At 41.5% G+C, this 23,068-nt stretch overlaps 1 protein-coding gene across 1 annotated transcript in view; it reads left to right on the top strand.

Annotated features, from left to right (window-relative positions):
* Positions 1 to 23,068, top strand: part of TTC39B (tetratricopeptide repeat domain 39B) — a 123,981-nt gene that overhangs the window by 24,893 nt on the left and 76,020 nt on the right. Inside the window, 1 exon segment of the mRNA XM_042912460.1 lies at positions 8,224 to 8,258. Coding sequence (XP_042768394.1) covers positions 8,224 to 8,258 — 35 coding nt within the window.

The following is a 23,068-nucleotide window of genomic DNA, read 5'->3' as shown; positions in this document are numbered from 1 at the left end:
ACACTAACTAGCTATTGAGTTACTGCCACTGATTCGGCTCAAACTTTGAAAAGCCCGGCATTCCTTTTAGATGCAGTCTCTCTGACTGCCAGCCTTCCCTGAGGGATTTTATTTTAGCATGTATAATGGATGAACAGCTGCTTTATTGGGGAAGGTTTCTGTTTAATTCACAGAAGCTAGGATTTTGAGTAAGGGATGATATCTGTGCCATCATCTCTGCCTTACTCATGAGGAAGCTTGAACCCTGAGAGGTTGGGTGTATTGGCCAAAGTCACACTGTGTTGGCCAAGGTCACTCTGCTCCCCAGTGAGCTGAGGTCCTGAGCTCTGTGCCCTTAAGTTATGTTAATCATGTTGGGTAACACACTGAATTACTGAATTAAGAAGGATCTGGGCATCAAAGGAGATGAGGTGAAGGCATTTTAAGATGGGAGAAGTAAAGGCAGTTAACGTTTTTGAGCACCTATTTGCTATAGATATTCCCAGATACATTTTTTTTTGTCTCTCTTCCAAAAGAGGGTGCAGAATCTTTAGTGTGACAGGGTTATCGAGGAAATCCAGGGAGGGATCCCAGTCTGTCTCTATGAGTCTGCTGATTCATTCCATATCTGAGAATTTAGTATCCTGTGGCATTGTATTTATTGATTCTGTGTTGAGTCGGACCTGTACGTGCATTATCTCACTAGCATCCTTGCAACAGTTCCGGGCAGGTGATTGGAATCCCCATTCTACGGGTGGGGAAGTGAAAGGATTGACAGGGTGAGAACAGGCCCAAATGTAACTTCCAGGCCTAAATGTGTGTTTTCCACCTTACTGTGGTGGAAATGTACTACATTGCCCCTGTGATGCTTGAGTGAATGATTGAATAAAACCTTACTCATCGGCATGTAAGAGTTGTTAAGTGAAAATGTGCTTAATTTATTTTTGTGTTCCAAGTAATTCTTCCTATGGAATTGTTACTCTATATCCCAGTTTTCACCATCAGATCTGTGATTTTTGGTAAATGTGAAACTTAAAAAAAAAAGGACAGAACTTGTGGGGTAATATCAGAGTACTTTTTTGGCATGAGAGGAACGGAGAGCCATATTAACTGACCATATTTACTGTACTCAGTGTGAGATTATTTTCAATGTCAGGTGACAAATGTGTAAAAAAAAAAAAACTTTTAAGGCCCAACTTTTTTTCTTCTGGCAGCTGATTTATTGTTTGTATTATTAAAAATTTTAAAAACTCTATTTTTGAATAATCTTTGAAAACCTACAATTTTTTACTTTGTGTATCCCCCCAAATCAAGTTTTACAAACCTTCTGGGCAGGTTCAGAAGGTGAACTCTCTCGTGTTGTTGTTGTTGTTGTTGTTGTTGTTGTTTTTTAATCTGTTCTATTGGAGAATTATGTTCATAGTCTGGTCTTCTGAAACCATGGGTAGGTCACATTTTGTTCGCTGCAAAGGCCAGGTGGGAACTTGGAATATGAGTGTGTGTATGGGACCCAATTGCTTTCCTTCTCTTTGATGAAGAGCCCTGTGGGTCAGATAAGGTTTCACAGAGAACTTGCTTTGATGTTAATCCTCTAATGCGAGTGTGAGTGGTGTTTGCGCCCTTCGTACCCAGTAAATGGGATGCTGAAGCTGGGCTTTACATTTGGCTTCAGAGGGTTTCAGGGCATCGCCGCTCCCTCACACAATATGAAATTTTAAAAAATGTAGCCTTGCATATAAAACACAGCTGGCGGTAACCCTCAGAATCCAATGGGGGAGTTTAAATGCTCTGGCAGGCTATGGGCTCCTCTTTGAGCCTGACAAAGGTAAGGAGAGAAATGGATAGCAAGTGTGAGCAGAATGAAAAATTATTGCTGGGAGATGAGCCCAGGGTTTATATGTTTTTTAAAAAAGGTCTTTGCCCAGCCTTTCTTCTAAAAGTCACCTCATTAACACACCAAAAAGATGTTTTTTTAGTGAATTAACCCTAATTTAGAAAAATCAATGCTTTGTTGATGTTATAGTGGGCAATGATGTCACTTCAGTTTATGTATTTCTCATGATTCCTGTAGCAATGTGCCCCTTCTCCTTTCATGTGTGAAAAGATGTACATCTAGTACCTGAGAAATCCTGGTACACCACTATGATAATGATAAATTCTAACATCTGATGTCAGTCCTGTGTCCCATTTTGAACATCTTGTTTTTTAATTAAGTTAAATTAAATTCTATTTTAATCAGAGTATAGTTTACATACAGTATTATATTAGTTTTAGGTGTACAATATAGTGATTCAACAACCATTTTGAATATCTTAATTATCTTCATACTCATTTTGAATATCATTCAGGGGTGCATGTCAGGCCCAGGAATGTTTGCGGTCCTTGGGATCCCAATATCCGTGGGTATAAATCCCCGCCCTAGTCCCGGGGGAGGTTGGGGCATCCTTTTCATGTCTCATCTCCCTGGGAATGGTCCAGATGTGCCTTAGAGCCAGGGGCAGAATCTGTGACCTGTCAGAGTTGTTGGCAGCTCTGGGGTTCTTTGAGTCCATGGTACCAAACACACAGCTTCATTGGTCAATAGAAGGGAACATTGGGTGAAAGCTCCAGTGAGGAGGGTCTGGTGTTATGGGGTGGGGGGTGAGGGGCTCCCACGGAAGAGGAAGGTGTCTACAGAGCCCCATCAAACCTTGTCATCCCTCTCTGAAGAACAGCAGCTCGATGAGAACATGGTAGCATCAGCTCACAGACCGGTGAAGTCATCCGTATGAGAGACGCAAAAATGGTGGAAGAGGCAGAGGAGGAGGAAGAGGTAAGGGAGAGAGGGAGAGACCTAGAGAAGTGACTCAGCCTTTTGGATTTGTGGTATCTAGTTTTCATTTCCATCATGTTTCTTCCTACTTCTTGCAGTAATAGTTGCCACGCACTCCTTTTCACACTGCAAAATGAAGTAAAATTCAGATGGAGAGTCTTGAAACGTTGTCAATCCGTTTGGTCTCTTTGGAAGTTAATATAGAGTATTTACATTACTACTTTTAATAGCTTATTTGGCCGTGCCCCACTAGGGATAAACAGAATGTAAACCTTTTCATTAGTATCTTCATTATTTAAGATTCTTAAATGGACATTTGTTAAGAACTTGCTGCTACTTACACGCACTTGGATGCATTTTGGCTACCCAGAATATGACAAATATAACAAATTAAGATGAAAATTGCTTAAAAAGCCTTAGTAGTTGATGTAGCACCCCCAGCAACCCCCTCCACACCCTCCGCCCCCCAAACCCTCTGTTCCCATGACCAGGGTTCTCCATCTGAGGACAGGGGGAAAGTTTCAGGCTCCCCACCTAGCAGGAGCGGGCCCGGGAGTGCTAGCCTTGCCTCCAGAAGGCCCTCCAGGGAATCCTTCATGTACAGAGTCAGTCCATTTGCTGAATTGCAAAATGAAACCGCTCAAGGTAAGGACCTTTCCTCTCCAGACAAGGGTACTCAGCCAGCCAGTCAGCCAACGGTTATTTGCTAAGAGTCAGTGAAGTGCAAAGTACCGTGCTAGGTTCTAAAGTGGATTTAAAAGCAGTATGATGGCCCTTGACTCCAGCCAGGGAGGCAAGATAGGCTCTGGGAAGAGCCAGGTAACGTGCTGAGGCAATGTGTGATCAGGGGCCAGGTGTGGCTCACGTAAGTGTTTGTTACAGTACACCCAAGGGTAATTGCTCCTTAAGGTTCGCCCAGCGTGGCCATGGGGGAGGCAAATGAGGTAGCCTTCAAGGAGGAAACTAAACACAGGCGCTTTCTGTGAGCACATCATGTTTGTCAGCGGGGTGATCTTTCCTCTCTTAACTGTCATTAAACTTGAAGGACTCTGGATGCTTCCCTGACTGTGTGTGTTTCAGCTGGGGTCCACCTCCTGAGCCTACCCAGGCCTGGGAAGTTTAAGGGAAACAGCTTGTGGTGATCACTGGGGGAATAAGAACCAGCTCTGGAGAAGCACTGGGAAGTTGGTGAGTGGAGAAGCAAAGAGACTACAGGTAGAGCGGTCTCATTGCACTCGGTGGAGAATATACGCAAGCGTACTTAGTGCTGGGTGGGAGGCCGTTGATGATAAGCAGTCTGTGCAGACCTAGTGCCGGACCTGGGATCTAGATGGGAGTCCACGGAGGAAAGGAGCTCCGTGACAGCAGAGGCAGCAGAGGGACAGAATTTGAACCGGATGTCGGGACCTAGAGAGAAAGAAGGAAAAAGAAGCCATTGGCCCCTGGGTATGTGCTGCGGGAGGTACGGGAGACTTCTCTGACTTCTGTCTTCTCCCCCATGGAATCCACATCAGTTCCCCCAAGGATCTGGGAGACCATATTTGCAGGTACCTAGGGAGAGAGTGTGTTGTCAGTGTTCACGTCAAAGTATAATTTCCACAAATTACAAATACAATTCCCAGAATGATATAAAATGAACATGTCAAAAGTTTTATTTGACCCATCCGTGGAGGAAACCACTGGGATGGTAAACTGATTAAAAGAATATTTGTGGAACTGGGTATTTATAAAGCAATGTTAGATTAAGATTACTAGGTTATACATAAAACTGGGTAGCATCCTACAGGGTAGTAAAACTATAGTCTTTAAGGTTTTACTACCACTCAGAAATCTAGAAGTTAACATGTAACTTCATGGTATTTGAGTTCTAATCAGATAGTAAATAGCAAAGTCAAACGCAAGTATATTCTCCTAGAGAATGAGCTAATCCCTGGGAGGGCCTGCTCAACCATGCTGCTGTATGACCTTGAGAAGATATGCTGTCCCCTCCTCTCCCACCCCCTTGCAACTTCTGCCCGGGTGCCTTAATATCAAGTTGTGGATGGTTTTAACAGTAAAGAAATACTTTGGAGTTAAAGATCTGAGCTTGAATCCCAATTCCTTTACTTACCAGCTGTGTCATATGGGTCAGGTAATTACCTAGGATTTACCCCGATTTACTTGATGTAAATTGGGAGGAGCAAGTGAGATAACTTTTGTAAAATGCCTGGCACATGATATGTGCTCAATCTTGGTTCTCTTTACCCTTCCTCTTTTCCAAATGAAAACATTTCACCTTTTGTCTGGCCTTCATAGACCTCGCTCTCTCTCCCTCTCCCTCTCTCCCTGTCTTTCCTCTAGTTTATTAGAATAATACTCTAGAACTCTGGTGCATTTTCTCCATTCCTAATAGAGATAGTCTATTCAATTTTCATTATTCATCTAAATGGAAAAAAAATAGAAATTTACGTTCTTTTTTTCTTTTTTTTTAATTAAAAAAATTTCCACAGCTTCTGGGGTGCCTGGGTGGTGCAGTTGGCTAAGTGTCCGACTCTTGATTTCAGGTCAGGTCACGATCTCAGTTTGTGAGTTCGAGCCCCACATCGGCCTCTGCACTGATGGTGCAGATCCTCCTTGGGATTCTGTCTCTCCTTCTCTCTGCCCCTCCCCTGCTTGTGCTCTCTCACACACATGTTTTCTCTCTCTCTCTCTCTGTCTCAAATAAACGTAAATTTCCACAGCTTCTGTGTTGAGATGTAGTTAACATTTAGCATTTTGTCAGTTTAAAGTGTACAATGCAGTGATGTGATATATGTACATTTGTGAAATGATCACCATAATAATAACGCATCCACCACCTCACCGAGTTATGCTTTTCTCTGTGCTGGTGAGAACTTTTAAGATCTATTCTCCTAGCAACTTCCAGATACACAAGGCAGTATCGTTAACTATGGCCCCATGTTGTACAGCGTCCTTTATTTAGAGAACGCTCTGCTTATGACAAAATGGAGAGATGTTACTTAAGTGAAGATGATTTCTTGTGTGAGATTCTTATTTTTTCTTCTTCTGAGGGAGTATTTCTTGCATAAGACTAAAAGCCTCATCTCCTTTTAAATTGAGAGCTGGCTCCCTGAGTTGTCCTTCCTTAAGGGAACTCGGGAAGTCTTTCAGTGTGTGCTGCGTGCCCTGCTTTGGGTTGAGGTTCACGAGCAGGGGACAGTACGCGGTAGCCTTCCAGGCGTGTGATCTCTGCATTCCCCCTTCCTTGGTCAAAATCGGCCCGGGTGGGGTTGACCACACCAGACGGACTGTGAGCTGGTATCTGGTACAGGCAGTGGACCATCACAGCCGGATTGGTGTTCCTGGAGAGCAGAGTTTCTCCCTTCTTCACGGTCTCTTGATGATAAACGGTGTGCTGACAGGTGAGACGTTGTGCTGTGATTCAAAATGACAACATCTGTGATACCAACAGCCTCCACAGACTTTTGATTTGGAGAAAGGAGTCTGCTTCTAAATGGGGATTTTTTAATGGAGGCCAGAGAAGCATCTTTTTACTTTTGGCTTAGGTGCCTTTGCTTCAGGACTAGTTCATTTCTCTTCTGGTAGTTAATTGATGAGCTTCCGCTTTTGCTCCAGGAGAGTGTGGTTAAGTTTGACTTGCGGTTGACTCTGCCTCCCTCCCAGTGTGGATTAGCGGGTTGGGGAATCCAGAGTCTGACCTTCTGCCACTACTTGCAACGTTGCATCTTCTTAGTATTTACACGTTTTTCCCCCCCTTTCCTGCCTAAATGTAGAGCTCAGGTAGCCCTCTTTCCTCATTTCTGCATCAGAGCTCTAAATGAGGTGATGTGATCAGTGCCTTGACAGTCCGAACTCCGTTTACGCACTCGTTAGGCAACATGTATTTGTTGAGCAGCTACTGTGCCCAGCCCTGGTGATTTTTCTGTAGACGTGATAAATAAGAACCTGCCCTGATGGAGGCAGCCTGTAACCAAGTAAGTAAACAAAATGATCGCAGATTATGATAAATGTAATGAGTGAAATAAATCAGATGATGAGAAACTATGAGCTGCTATTCTTAGTAATTTTAATCAGGGTCATTAGAGACAGTCTCTTTGTGAGCTGAAAACTGAAGGATGGGAATGCGTCAGCCACGGGAAGAGTCGAGCAAAGAGCCTTCTGGGAAGGAGAGAGCAATGAAGAGAGATGTAGGAGGGGTTTGGCTTGTTCAAGGACCACAAAGACAGGCCTGCACATGAAATGGAGGGAGCCAGGGTGCAGGTGGGTAGAGAGGTGGCCAGAGGGAGGTAGAGTTGCTCAAGGCTCTGTTGATCATGGGAAGGAGTTTGGTTGATTCTAAGTACAATAAAGCTTGTAAAAAGGTCTACGACAGTGGGATGGCAAGAGCTTATTAAAGGAAGAGAAAGAAAAGAATATAGTTGTGTGGAGGCTCGATTGGAGGGTATCAAGTGTAGGAGTGGGGAGACCAGTGAAGTCCTTGTGCTCGGATTATGGTGATGGTGGCGTGGATGCAGGGAGAAAGATGCTTTGACAATTGGACTAGATGGGCCCCTGGGTGGCTCAGTCCGTTAAACATGCGACCCTTGATTTTGGCTCAGGTCATGATCTCACGGTTCATGAGATTGAGCCCCAAGTCGGGCTCTGTGCTGACAGTGTGGAGCCTGCTTGGGATTCTCTCTCTTCCTCTCTCTCTCTGCCCCTCCATGGCTTGCTCTCTCTCTCAGAATAAATAAGTAAACTTAAAAAAGAAAATTGGACTGGGTTATGTTGGGTCCCACGTATTTGGATGAGGAGCCTGGTTTGATTTTTGTAAGCTTTATATGTATGTACATTTGTGAGTGGATGTGTATTTGTGAGTGTGTGTGTATGACTGAGTTTATGAGTGTGTTAGTGTGTATGAGTGTGAGGTGTGTGTGTGTGTGTACACACCTGCACTTGGGTTTTTCTGCTGTTGTAGCTTTTGAACGGGCAGACCAGTGGCATGAAGGAAAGGGCTGTCTTTTGTGGACACATTAACTGGGGGAGAAAAGGTGATGGCAGGAAGACCAGCTAGAAGGTTCATGAAGCTAGATGTGAAAGGAAGGTCCGGGGGATGCTAACAGCCACGGAGCAAGAAAAGACGAAATTGGGCAAGTCCAGTTTGTTTTATTCTGCGTGTGGTATGAATGAGACTGAGGAAGGAGACACAACGCTGTTAAAGAAATCACACTCTTCAAACTGGTCCCATTTGATTGCTAGTTTTACTAGTCTTAATTATTTAAAAAAAAGATTAACCCTCACCTAAATTCAGTTGCTTGATTTCTCTAGAAGACAGTCCCTTAGTGGGAGTTGAGTGACTCTACTGCATCCCATCCCAGCCACCCGCTGCCCCTGCATATACACACATAGTCTTGATTCTTGAGAAACTCACTGTATTTTTTGTTCCCCTCCAGGACATCTTTGAAGATGCATTGGAAACCATCTCTATGTAAGTAGTAACACAATAAGAAGTATGTAGTAAATAAAACTGGACGGTTTTCTTATATAAAATGTAAATATTTCATTCTGACTTTTTTGGGGGAGTTGTGACTACTGCCAGAAAGAAATACTTCTCTGTAATTCAAGAGTTAGGATGTATTTATTAATACGTAAGAAAGGATCTGTCCAGGGGCACCTGGGTGGCTCAGTCAGTTAAGTGCCTGACTTCGGCTCAGGTCATGATCTCACAGTTCGTGATTTCAAGCCCCACATCGGGCTCTGTACTGACAGCTCAGAGCCTGGAGCCTGCTTTGGAGTCTGTGTCTCCCTCTCTGTCTCTCTGACCCTCCCCAGCTCACACTGTCTGTCTCTCTCTCTCTCAAAAATAAATAAACATTAAAAAAAAACAAAAAAGGATCTGTCTAAAGTTACTAGCAAGTATATTTTTGAGTATTATTTCTTATAACCTTAATTAAACTAAAATAAAAAATTGTTTTCCAAAAAATTTAATTTTGTTTATACCTAACCTTTTATATCTTGCCCATATTTTTTTTACACGAGTAACCTCATATTGCAGAATTTTGCTTTTGGTTTGCACTTAATTTTATTGCAAGCATTTCCTGTGAGTTTACATAGTTTTTGTAATGATTTTATATGCTATCCTATTAGATCAAGTGGAACACCACAATTACTCATTTCTCCACTGTTAGACATTTAGATTATTAACCAATTTAAAAACTTAAAACTAGGTAATGAATATTTTCATGTATTTCGCTTTGTCATATTGTTGAATTACCTCCAAAGATTCTGTGAAGATGAACTTCACAGATCTAGGATTACTGGATTACAAGGGATGGAGATTTTTATTGCTCTTTATACAATATATTTCAAATTGCCTTTCTGCATTAACCAGCTCAGGCCACCGTAACAAAGCGACACAGACTGGGTGGCTTACACAATAGAAATGTATTTTCTCATAGCTCTGGAGGCTGGAAGTCTGAGCTCAGGGTGCCGACACAGTCAGGTTCCAGTGAGAACACTCCTCCTGGCTCGTAGGTGGCTGCTTTCTCTTGATGTCTTCACACAACAGACAGACAGACAGACAGACAGACAGACGTCTCCTATATAGGTACTAATCCCATCACGAGAGTACTGCTCTCAGGACCCTGTATACACCTAATTATCTCCCATAGGCCTCATCTGCAAACACCATCACGTTGGAGGTAAGGGCTTCAACAGCTGTATTTGGGGGATGCAGTTTAGTCCGTAGCACTTTCAAAAGGGTTTTATCAGTTTATGTGGCCACCAATACTGTGTAAGTGAAGCGGTTTCTTTTGACTAGACTTTCCATAGAGCATCACCACCACTGGGTACTGTTTGAAATGGTTTTGTTAGTCAGATAGTATCTAACAGCTTATGTTTTTAAACTTTTTCTTTAGTGCTCGCTTCGGCAGCACATATACTATATTACCATTGTTCACGTTGCAGTTCCTTTTATATGAATTCTAGTTTTCTTTCACATGCTTAACTTTTTTTTCTCACTGTTTCTCTTATGTAACTTATGACCTGTAAAACATATATACTCTTTAATTTTCTGTTATATTTGCTTCAGATATCTCCCCAGTTGTTTTTTCTTTATGTTAGTTAAACATTTTTTATGTTGTCCAAATGTTTTAATGTTTATACTATTGAATGTTTGTTTATGTGGTTTAAAAAGAAAAAAACTGACTTGTGATTAGGACTGAAAAAAAATAACCTCTTTATTTTGGAACAATTACTGTGAAGACAGTACAGAGAATATTTGAAAATGACTTGAATTGTTAATGTATATTGCAAATTCTAGAGCAACCACTAAAAAAAAAAAAGAGATATATGTAAGAAAGGAGATAAAATGAAATTATATAAAATAATTAAAATCACAGAAGGCAGAAAAAGAGTAAAAAACAAAAATATGAACAAAGAACAAGGGCAACAAATAGGAAACCAAAGAATACCGTAGGTATTAATCCAACTATATCAATAATCACTTTGAGTATCAGTGGTGTATATATGCCAATTAAAAGACCAAGATTGCCAGCATGGATCGAAAAGTATGTATCAATGACTTTAAACATAAAGACACATCTAGATTAAAAGTAAATGGATGGAGGGGCACCTGGGCGGCTCAGCTGGTTTAGCATCTGACTTCGGCTCAGGTCATGATCTCACGTTTCGTGGGTTCAAGCTTGGTGTTGGGCTCTGAGCTGACAGCTCGGAGCCTGGAGCCTGCTTTAGATTCTGTGTCTGTCTGCCTCTCCCCCCCCCCCCCCCCCCCTTGTTCTCTCTCTCTCTCTCTCTCTCAAAAATAAACATTAAAGCAAAGTAAATGGATGGAGAAAAATATACCATGCTGACTCTAATCAAAAGAAAGCAGGAGTAGCTCTATTAATTTCAGACAGAACAGGCTTCAAAGTAAGGAACGTTATTACAGATAAAGGACATTACATAATGATAGAAGGATCCGTTCTCCAGGAAGACATAACAGTTCTTTTTTTTTTTTTAATTTTTTAAAAATGTTTATTTATTTTTGAGAGAGACAGAGACAGAATGTGAGTGGGTCAGGGACAGAAAGAGAGGGAGACACAGAATCGGAAGCAGGCTCCAGGCTCTGAGCTGTCAGCACAGAGCCTGATGTGGGGCTCGAACTCAAACTGTGAGATCATGACCTGAGCCGAAGTCAGATGCTCAACCGACTGAGCCACCCCGGCGCCCCAACATAACAGTTCTTAATGTGTGTGTATGCATCTAACAACAGAACATCAAAGTACATGAGCAAAAACTAACAGATGTGGCTGTTATCGTAATTGATGACTTCAACACACTTCTCAGAAATGGACAGATCCAGCTGGCTGAAAATGAGTAAGGAAATAGTTGAACTAAAAACAAAAAGCAAACAAAAACCCCTGAACTTAACCCAACTGTATTTAATTTAGACCCCTGCGTCGTGCCAACCCTAAAATTGCTAACCTACCCTTCCAACACCATTTGCTGTCTGTGAAAGAAAGAAAATTTATGTATGATGCTTCCTTTGTGAAATAGTAAATTCATTAGAATAATGGTGCTCTGTTTCTGGGCTTTCTGTTTTGTTCCTTTGATCTGTATGTCCGTGTTTGCATAAAAATTACTCATTCATTCAACTGTTTCAGGTGTTTCATTGTTAGTATGACTGGTTCTTAGAACAGCAGTATCCCAACAATGACCCTGTGATGGAGATGTTTTTGATTCGTCACTATCAGAAACGTTTTGTGTACTTCTAAAACGTGTGTGTGTGTGTGTGTGTGTGTGTGTGTGTGTGTGTGGCTGCTCCTACTGTCAACTGTGTTATAATTTTTCACATCCTGAAAACAATAGTTTTTTTTTTTTTTAATGTTTTTATTAATTTATTTTTGAGACAGAGACAGAGCATGAGCAGGGGAGGGGCATAGAGAGAGGGAGACACAGAATCTAAAGCAGGCTCGAGGCTCTGAGCTGTCAGCACAGAGCCTCATAAGGGGTTCGAACTCATGGACTGCGAGATCATGACCTGAGCTGAAGTCGGATGCTCCACCGACTGAGCTACCCAGGCGCCCCTGAAAACAATAGTTGTTGTTTTTTTTTTTTTTTTTTTTTTTTAATACTACCTCACTTCCTAAGTTTCTCACATTTTATTTTCCATTCATTGCCTCTTTCAGGCTCTTTTCAGCTATATACATCTGCCATCACTTCCTGTTTCTTTTTTTTCTTAGAGAGAGTGAGAGAGCGAGAGAGAGAGAGAGAGCGAGAGAATATATCTCAAGGAAGCGCTTCGCCCAGCACAGAGCCCGACATAGGGCTTAATCTCGCAACTGTGAGATCATGACCTGAAATCAAGAGTCAGACACTTAACTTAGCCACTCGTGCACCCTTCTTTTTTCTTTTAATTTTTACTTCCCTGTCCTGCTCACGTTAGCAAACTTGCAGGTTTAACCATTTTAGAATTTATCTTGTTCTTTTAGATTGCTGGTCTGCATTGTTTCTTGTGTCCCTTAAGACTGTCTCTTTAACAGTTTTGTGTTTCCTTTTCAATGTTGCCAAAATGTCCCTCCCTGGTACATGTTCTTGTAAGTAGCAACATATTATAGTAATGTATCACCAAATGCATTATACTAATACAGTACATTATCTCATAGAGAGCCTCACCTCCTTGACATAGAGTCCAAAGCCAGAATGCGTAGCCAAAGTAGATATTAGAGTTCACGTTCTAATAATCTTGCCTTTTGCTTGTAGTAGTGGCCTCCATCCAGAGTCTGTTTATAATTAATTTTTACCTGATTCTAATAAATTTTGCTTTTTGGCATAATTTTGCCAGAGCTCTGGAAGGTGTTGTGAGGGGGGTAGTTTAGAAGTCAGTTTGTTGATAGTGACAAAAAATGGCAGTGAAAGAAGAAAGAAAATATGGCATATGGTCATGGAACTCCAGAGCACAGCCACCTGGTTTTGCTTTTCTTAGGTATTCAAAACGAGCTGTCCCTTTCTGGAGAGACAGGCCCTCAGATTTGGTAGGCTAACCTGAGTTTCATTCCCAGCCTGCCACTTACTGCCTGGGAGGCCTGGGACTAGCTTCTCTGAGTGTCAGTTTCTTTCATCCTTGCCTACATTTATTGGGAAGATAAAATAAAATTCATTTAAATGCGGTAATGGGAGTAAAGCACATAGTAGGTGCTCAGCAAATATCGGTACCTTACTATTTCCCCCACCCTCAACCCTGATTTGCTGTTCGGTCTCCAGTGAGAAAATCATGTTCATAATTCTGTCTCTGAGACATTGGGAAAAGGTTAAATTTAATCTAGTACGTTCCATTTAAAAAGGTGGAGTGTCACATATTGGGTCACATATGTTGAGGAAATTTTAGAATGAGTAGAAATGTTTTAAAATGACATTTTGAAAGTTAGTAGGATAGACTTCATTCGCAGGGAAACCTCACTTGGATGGATCCTTTTATTTCCTCAACATAGAGTGTGGTGTTTCTGTACCCAGGTCTCCTGCGTTACTGATCTTTTTTGAAATAAAAAAAAATATTGCGGAAGTAGTCCACTATTCGATCCTTTTCTTTTAGCAGATTATTTTCCCTGTGATTACAAATATGAGTTAATTGTAAACAATTCTTCAGTTTTTTTTGTATGCGAACTTTTAGTTATTTCAGTTTTTCTTGAATTTGTGATGCCATGACATTCCTTCTGCGACCTTCTAGCCGTTAAGCTCAGTAGAGCTCTTTTCCCTCCTGCTGAGTGAACCACATGTTTTGTTTTATGTTTCTAGTGCCAACAGTGATGCTTCAACTTCTCTGTAGCAAGAGATGGTCCCCATGCCAACCTGATGATTAATTTATTCCTGTGAATATTTTTGCCCGAATTTCCAGTGAACAGATGCAGGCTAAGAGATGAGAGAGGCCTTCAATTATTTCCACAAAAGAAAACTATTTTCTGCTGTCCTTTTCTGCTTAATGGATTTACCACCACAGACTTAGATTTTCCTGCTTCCGAATCTTTGTGGTAACAACTGCGTTATTTTAACTGACTCTGTTGGGAAGTTACTAGGTTTGCAAACTGTTAGATCATACAAACATCTCCACCGTTTAGAACTGAAGGGAAAATGAGAGGCTTTTTTTCCCCTTTAACTGTTAGTGACACATCAAAGAGGTCCGTTTTAAAAATTAGAATTGTGGGGGCGCCTGGGTGGCTCGGTCGGTTAAGTGTCCGACTTCGGCTCACGTCATGATCTCACAGTCCATGAGTTCGAGCCCCGCATCGGGCTCTGTGCTGACCACTCAGAGCCTGGAGCCTGTTTCAGATTCTGTGTCTCCCTCTCTCTCTGCCCCTTCCCTGTTCATGCTCTGTCTCTCTCTGTCTCAGAAATAAATAAACGTTAAAAAAAAAAAATTAAAAAAATAAATAAAAAAAAAAAAAATTAGAATTGTGTATGAACTTCCCGACCTGCTGGGCGTAAGGAGCTGACCTCTCAGGGAGGGACTGTCAGTTAGACCCATGTTCTGATCCATAGGAATATGCCAGGGGTTTAGCCGTGCTGCAGTCTCTCGCCTCCTGATTGAGCAGTTCCCTGCTGGCATGTGCCTCGTGGTTCTCTGATGACCAGCATTCTTCTCTCCCAGTGTTGGTGTACAGCTGTCGTCTCTGACAATACAGTGGTGGGTGCAAGAAGGGTCTGTGTGTAAATTGACTGCAATGTGGCACGTGAAGAATAAATAGAATGTTTCAGGTTCCAGAAGAGAGCAAGAACTAGCTCTCTTCTTGTTGGGAGGCGGAAGCCTGGCACTGGCGTTGAGTTTCGAGGGATGCCAAGGTTACCTGACACACCTGTGGACACAACGAGGTTGGGTCACCGAGGATCCCTGGCCTCTGTCAAGTGGAGACCGTGGATGAACCACATGGGATTACTGCGACTTGGTAGTGCTTTTGATGAACCTCCTTCTCATAAAAACCACTAGTGGGCAATGAAACAACCGTCTGATTAACTGGAGGGCCCAGGTCAGGTACTAGTTAATTAAGACTTTCTTTTTTATTCAAAGACGGTGAGAACAGGTGCAGGTTTAATATGTTCTCAGCAGTGATCTCTTATATTCCATAGCCTCGTATTACCTTTTTGAATTTATCCTTACCGAGAAATCTGTATGTGTTGAATCGAGTCCTGAGACCGTGTGAATGCAGTGGCGATGGATGTGTTTATGTGCAAGAACTGTGAATTTTTATCCTTACTTCCAGACATTGAAGTAGGCAGACATTTTTAACCAAGTGGTAAGAAGCTTATGGTGGAAATAAAAATATTCTGTAGCATAGCATTTTAAGGGACTTTTTCCTTCTTCCTTCTTTACACCTTTTCTTTTGAACTGTAAATTGTAGATTATAATGAGATAAAGTTTTTAAGTCCATTTTTTTTTTTTATGAGGTTGGATCCACTAATTATTATACAATAGTTTGCTCTGTTTTAAGGTCATTTTGGGTGAAAGTCAGCAAATGCTAGCCGCAGAACATCTAGTTAATGTTTTTCTTCATAGTGGTTAAATTATAAATAGTAACTCCAGGCAGAGTCGGATTTCCTTTCGTTTTTCTCTGATTTTGTTTGGCCCAACTCTCCCGTCTGGGTGATCTAATTATTGCTCAGGTTGGGAGAGGGACTCTTTCCATACCCCCACACCTGGTTTTTTTCAACCAGGTTGACTATTACCTTATTAGATCTAAGATATCATTTATGTCATTATCTTATATGCCACTGAGGAAGAAAACACAAGAATTTTACAGGAGACCTTGCATAAAGGAAGGAAAAAATAAACCTGTAATGCAGGAGGACATGGTAAGGAAGATTGTGTATTTCAGTTTTGGTGCTAGGTAGGGAGGGAAAAGAAAAACCTCTCATGAGATTCTCTGCCCGGATCATTTCTTTTTTAAACAGCCCCATTACAATGCTAATTTATATCCCATAAAATTCCTGTTTTAAGTATATAACTCAATTAAGTGTCGTATAATTATAGAAGTATACCACCATCATTGTAATCTAATTGTAAAGCACTTTATATAACCTGAATAGACACCTGTGCCCCCTTTACAGTCACGGCCCATTCCTGCCCCCACACCTAGGCAATCACTAATCTAATTTCTGTCTCTAGATTTGTCTCTATAGATGCTTCATATAAACAGAATCACACAATACATGTTCTTTGGTGTTTGGATTTTGAAACTCCTTCATGTTGTACCATGTCAGTATTTCATTCTTTTTTATGGCCGAATAATATTCAGATGTATGGATATTCCCTGTATTGTTTATCCATTCACAAGTTGATGGACATTCAGATTGTTTCTAGTTGTTGGCTACAGTAAATAATGCCATGAATAACTGTGTACAAGTCTCTTGCGGACATATTTTTGCAGTTCTCTGACATGACTATCTAGGAGTGGAATTGATGGGTTCTGTGGTATGCCCATGTTTACCTTTTTAACGCTCTTAATTTGAATAGCAAGCTAGTTTGTGGTCTGAATATTAGTTATCAGTGTGACCCAAACGACTTCAAGCAGGTAATTTCATTTTAAGTGGATCAGCTTGGTGGTGCCCTCAAGTGATTGGCCGAAGCAAATGTACATCCTCTCTCTGAGAACTTTGATCTAGGCCAGTCAGATCTGCTGTTGGGTCAGCAGGGTGGCTCAGTCGGTTAAGCACCTGACTCTGGGTTTCGACTCAGGTCATGATCTCATGGTTTGTGGGTTTGAGCCCCGTGTCCGGCTGTGTGCTGAGTGTGGAGCCCGCTTGGGATTCTCTCTCCCTCTTTCTCTGTTGCTCCCCCACTCATTCTCTCTCTCACTCTCTCTCTCAATAAATAAATAAACTTACAGAAAATTTTTTTGAAATAGTTGCTGTCAATTTTAAGATGCATCCTGGTTTCAGGCATATTATGTGATGAAAATTTATGTGTCAGAGTTAATGAAATACAATAAATGGAAATAAAATTCCCCCCAGAAGCCCAGACTGAACAGTATCCTTAGTGTCTTTCCCCTGTGTTGTTACTACTTGAATTGCCCTTCTTTGCATTTTCTTTTGTACTGTTAGGTGTCCTTTAATGGCCTGTTATTATATTGGGAACTTCCAAGATGAGTGTATATGTACATTTTCAGTTAAGGTACATACATTCTTTTTTTTTTTTTTTTTTTAATGTTTATTTATTTTTGAGAGAGAGAGACAGAGCATGAGTGGGGGGGAGGGGCAGAGAGAGAGGGAGACACAGAATCCGAAGCAGGCTCCAGGCTCTGAGCTGTCAGCACAGAGCCCAATGTGGGGCTCGAACCCACGAACCGTGAGATCATGACCTGAGCTGAAGTTGGATGCTTAACCGACTGAGCCACCCAGGTGCCCCAAGGTACATATATTCTGTAAAAGCTCCCTTTCACTCTGAGGAGGATTGACAGGATGACATAGCTTAAAGGAAAGCTTCTTAAGCATCCCTTTGGTCCATTTGTCTTCATCTTACAAGGAGGCCCAGGGGCCAGGGGAAGACTTGGTGTTCTTATGGCAGAATGACTGAATGATGAACCCCTGTGGTTGCCACTGTGGTTGCCCCTTCCGCAGACTCAGGAGCCTTTCTGTCACTCAGACCAGCTAGCAATGCCCAGGTTGTGTTTGAAAGCCAGAGGCACACTGCTCCCAGTGCTGCGTTCCTCACCTCCTTCATCAGTGCCCTTCTCGACATGGCAACTGCTCTGTGATGCTCTGTCTGGGATGATTTTGATAGATGTAATGGGAAATAGGTCCAGTCATTGCTTATGTGATCCCTCGGATGTTTCACAGACACCTTAGTTTACATGTTGCAGACTGAACTCGTGATGGTCACCTGCCTTCTCCATCCGAAACCTTCTCCTCTCCTTGTCTCCTATCTTCTTTCACTTGGTCAAGCCAGATACTAGGGAGACATCTTTGGTTCCTTCTCTTTCCCATAACTTCCGTGATTCCAGGTCTGATGATGTCTACCTCCAAATTTATTTCCCGTCTGTTCACCCCTTGCTCCCTCTCCTTTCTGTTTCATTAGCTCGAGGTAGTCTCAGGTTTGCCTGAATTACTTTAAGAGCCTCCTGCTGTGTTTTCTTGCTTCCCTTATTCTCTGTCCTTCCGCCTTCCCAACTACACTCCGCTCATTCTCCACACAGAGGCCAAAGTTACCTGGTTTTTAAAAGAAATGAATTTCAAACAAAGTGGAGAGGCTAGTAAACTGAACTCACCTGTGCTCAACACGTACCTTTAACAGTTGTGAACCCAAGGCCAATTTATTTCATCTCTAATCCACCCCTGGGTTATTTGGAATCACATTCTAGAAATTATCACTTATTTCTACTTTTAAGTATTCCAGTATGTACTTCCTAAAAACAAAGATGTTCTCTTACATAATTATTGTTAGGATTTTAAGCCAGGAAATTAACATTGATGCAGAACTGTTATCTAATCTGTATGCCTTATATGGTATCCTTTAATCGAGATTTTAGTACATAAGGTAAAAGTTAGGTCTCTTTTTAAAAGCATCATGAGACTATTGCCTCACCTAAAAAAACTGACTATTCATCAAAGATACTGTCAGTGTTCAGATTTCCCTAACAGCATGTTTGTTTGAATTGGGACAGAGTGATCCTTTTAGACATGAAATTGTATGATGTCACTCCCTTGCTAAGCGTCCGTCCATGAGTGTACATGTCTCTGAGGATGAAGTGCCCAGTCTGCCTCAGTCCACAAGGCTTGACGTGGTCAGGCCGCCACACACAGATGGAAACCCGGTCCAGGGCAACCCTTGCCCTCATTCACTGCCTTCTAGCCACAAGCCCCTTTCCAGTTTTAGACTGAACAAGCCCTCCACTGCCCTAGATTTGAGCTGGTGTCTCAGATTGGAGTGACTTCCTCCTAATCCTCCCCGGGCTTCCTCCTGGCCATCCTTAGTTGTCAGCTTGAATGTCTTAGTACCTTTCTTAATGACTCCAACTAAATAGGTTACTCCTCCCCCACTTCCCTGTTTTGTCATCCTGTTTGTCTCTCTCATTTCATTTGTCATGTTGTAGTTCATTGTTGCCTGCTTTTGACCGTCTGTTTCCTTTTTGACCTAAGTTCCATGAGGATGGGACTGGTCTGTTCTGCTCCTCATGGTGTGCCCTGTACCTAACACCATGCTTGGCGTGTAGTAAATGCTCAATTTGTATTTGTTGATTTAATGAATTTCTTGAATTAATGTATTAATTGGAAAATGTAGATGAGTATTCAAAGTAGAGTGCAAAGAGTTTTAGTGCATTAAAAAAATCCCATCATCATTTATTGAGAACTTACCAGCTACTGGGCACAACGATAATTGCTGTAATCGTTCAGAGGGAGAGTGAGTTAAAGGAGTTTTGGGGATGTGTATGTTTCTTTTTTAATGATGATTAATTACAGCTGGTTGGTTGCTCAACCCAAATAAGTACATAATTAGGTAATGTCCAATTGTTTGGGCATAGTGAGCATTATCCAGGATGGTTGGTGTCTCTGCCATTTCTCAACTAGGGGCTGACTCACTTCTCTTCTGAAGTGTATGTAAATGAGCTCAAAATGCTTAGGGGTATAGGGAGCTGGACTGCCTTTTGTTAACTTTCTACCATCTTTTATTTGCCTTGTTTTCTGATACCTTCATCCATCTCGATAAAAATAGCCTCCTAAAATGACTAATAAAACACTCAGAATGCAGATACTTCAGAACTTTGCCTTTGAAAAAAATTTTTTAAGCGTTTATTTTTGAGAGAGAGAGAGAGAGAGAGAGTGAGCAAGCATGAACACGGGAAGAACAGAGAGAGAGGGAGACACAGAATCCAAAGCAGGCTCCAGGCTCAGAGCTGTCAGCACAGAGCCTGATGTGGGACTCAAACTCACGGACTGTGAGATCATGACCTGAGCAGAAGTTGGATGCTTAGGCACCCAGGCTCCCCGAGAACTTTGCCTTTTGAAATGTGTCAGACGTCTCCACTGCTTACGTGCTGAAAATTAATCAGTCTCTCTGGTTTTCCCTCTCTCCCCTTCTTCCCACTGCATGTTTGTAGAGCATCATGGGTAGAACTCCTCAAAGGGGGAGTGATATTTGCATTGGGTACATTTATGTATCATGTGCAGTTGAGTATAATGTATGATACACATTTAATATACAGTCTAAAGACTTAGCCACTAACAAATCTAAAGGTCTCTGAAACTGCTTAAAACTGAAGAGGTTCTGGGGATTTGTGTATGATTTTTATTGTCATGTAAAGTGACTTTTGTGTTATTTATTTTATTTTTATTGTCCAGAGTGAAAGTATTCAGATCAGCAGGGAGTATCTTTTTACCTGTAAGCAGAATGTTACAGCTAGAACTCAAAATGTGTTAAAGCTCCATGTAACTCTGGTGAATTAACATTTTTTAGAGGTATACGTACAGTTTTATCTCCCCTGTAGGCAATACAGTTATGAGCTTTTAGTTTCTATTTTGGTAGTAAGAATGTTTTCTATAAGGGTAGCTTGACTTTATCTTTATGCAGTTAAAAAAAACAAAACTGTGTGTGTGTGTGTGTTAAGTTCTATATGTCAGATCCCCCATTTATTTAAGAGATTCTTTGTCATTTAAAGTTTGCCTGCAATTTAAAAGAAATTACACTAATAACGTATTATTTGCTTTGATTAAAATAATTCCGTGTAGTTACTACAAGAAAATTAATTCCAAGATCAACTCTTTAAAGCATGTATATTTTGAAAGAGCATTTTCAATGTCCCAGTGCAATTTTATTGTTTAAATACACAGATGGATTCTTATATTTTCAGAACTTAGTCACTAATATAGCATAAGGATGCATTTTCAGACAAGTCAGTGTAAGTAAAAAAAAATATTCTGTAATGTATGTCTTTAACCTATGAAGGCATTTACTTGAATGCATTTTATAAAACAGCAACGTGTAAAGTGGATATAGTGTGACCTCCATGTCAGTTAATTAATGTACAATGTCACATTGGGAGCACGGCTGTTTTTGTAAAACCAGTGTTGCTGACAGTTAGAAGAAATTTTGATAGAACTATTTTCATGCTGCCTCACAATGGCTACTTCAAGACCTAAAAGCATTTTTCAAAAAAGTGAAAAAGTAAAGAAGACATTTAGTTAACTCTCACAGATATTTGAGAAATAAAGAGCAGCTGCTACCCTTGACTGTTTCCCCATTTTCCCATTTCCAAGATGTACCTTATCAGACCAAGGATAAGGGGAACATGCCTGGTTTGGATAACTTAACAAATGTTTGCCAAGCACATTCTCTACATTAGGCGGTCGGTTAGTTTGTGTGGTCAGACTCGATGTAGGGAACGTGGGTATAGGTGGGGGCGTCCAGGAAGTTTCCAGTCTCCCTCCTTCACATCATCTGTTCTCTGTCCGAGTTTTGGTGTTGATGCTAGTACAGAGGCTGAAGTATGGAGGGACATGGTGTGGGGACGTACATATAGCCTCACATGGTTCTTCGTAATAAAGAAAAGCATTGGGGGTTTTATCCTTTAACTATTCAAAGCAAGTGAGGGCAAGTGATTCTGTATTCTCCAGGTTGGAAAGTATGTTTTAAGCCTGACACCAATAGGAAAAGAGGGATAGTTTTGACCAATATGACAAAACCCTCATAAACTCAGTTAAAGAGAATTAACTGGGAAAATGTTTTGAGCGCATATGGAAGAGGGTTAATCCCAAAAAACAAAACAAGAAAGAAAACATTTTGATGGCACACATTGCAGAGGGATGTTACTGAAACAGAAGAAATACAGGTCTTCAAGGCTACTGTGTTTGTTTTCTGTGGCTACTGTAACACTGTAGGTACTGTAACCACAAACAGTGGTTTAAACAATAGATGTTTATTTTCTTAGAGTTCTACAGGTCAGAAGTCTGAAATGGCTTCTCACTGAATCAAACCCATGGTATGGCCATGACTCTGCTCCCTGAGAGACTGCAGGAGAGAATCCACTTTATCGCCTACGTCCAGCCTCTATGGGTGCATTTCTTGTGTCACTTGGCTCACGGTCCTTTCCTCCAACTTGAAAGTCAGCTAGTTTCAAATTGCTCTGCTTCCAACAGTCACAACATCTGCCTTCTATGTCAGATAGATCTCTGCCTCCCTGTTACAAAGATATGTGTGATTGCTTTTGGAGCACTCTCGGTTAATCCAGGATAATCTCCCCATCTGAAGATCTTTAATTTCATTACACCTGCAAAATCTCTTTTCTCATGTAAGGTAACATTCACAGGTTCTGGGGATTAGGACCTGGACATCTTTGGGGGCCATTATTGGGTTTAACACAGCTAAAAATAGCACATCTGGTTGAACAATACACACACCCAATTATTTTATTTGGGTTTGGATATCTGAACATGATGGGATTATAGGGTATTTATAATTTCCAAAAAAATCCCTTAGGGGCACCTGGGTGGCACAGTCAGTTGAGCATCCGACTTTGGCTCAGGTCATGATCTCATGGTTCATGGGTTTGAGCCCCGCACCAGGTTCTCTGCTGTCAGTGCAGAGCCCGCTTCAGAGCCTCTGTTCCCCTCTCTCTGTCCCTCCCCAACTTGTGTGCTCGCTCGCTCTCTCTCAGAAATAAACAATGAGGGGCGCCTGGGTGGCTCAGTCGGTTAAACGTCCGACTTCAGCTCAGGTCACGATCTCGCAGTCCATGAGTTCAAGCCCCGCGTCGGGCTCTGTGCTGACAGCTCAGAGCCTGGAGCCTGTTTCGAATTCTGTGTCTCCCTCTCTCTGACCCTTCCCTGTTCATGCTCTGTCTCTCTCTGTCTCAAAAATAAATAAACGTTAAAAAAAAAAAATTTAACAAAAAGAAAAAAAAGAAATAATGAAAAAAAAGTTTAGGTTTACAGAAAAGTCAAGAGGATAGTACAGAGAATTTCCATATACCCTACACCCAGTTTTCTCCCATTAGTGACATCTCAACATTGGTATCATAACTTATTTTAATGAGTGAACCAGTGTTAATACAGTATCACTAACTAAAGTCCATACTTTATTCAGATTTACGTAGTTTTTTTTTTTTTTTTAATTTTTTTTTTTAACGTTTATTTTTGAGACAGAGAGAGACAGAGCATGGACGGGGGAGGGGCAGAGAGAGAGGGAGACACAGAATCTGAAGCAGGCTCCAGGCTCTGAGCCATCAGCCCAGAGCCCGATGCGGGGCTCGAACTCACGGACCGCGAGATCGTGACCTGAGCTGAAGTCAGACGCTTAACCGACTGAGCCACCCAGGC

The sequence above is a fragment of the Panthera leo genome, chromosome D4 (genome assembly GCF_018350215.1).
Source record: "Panthera leo isolate Ple1 chromosome D4, P.leo_Ple1_pat1.1, whole genome shotgun sequence".
NCBI classification, from domain to species: domain Eukaryota; kingdom Metazoa; phylum Chordata; class Mammalia; order Carnivora; family Felidae; genus Panthera; species Panthera leo.
The sequence above is the reverse complement of the archived record's forward strand: the minus strand, read 5'-3'. Positions and strand labels throughout refer to the sequence as shown.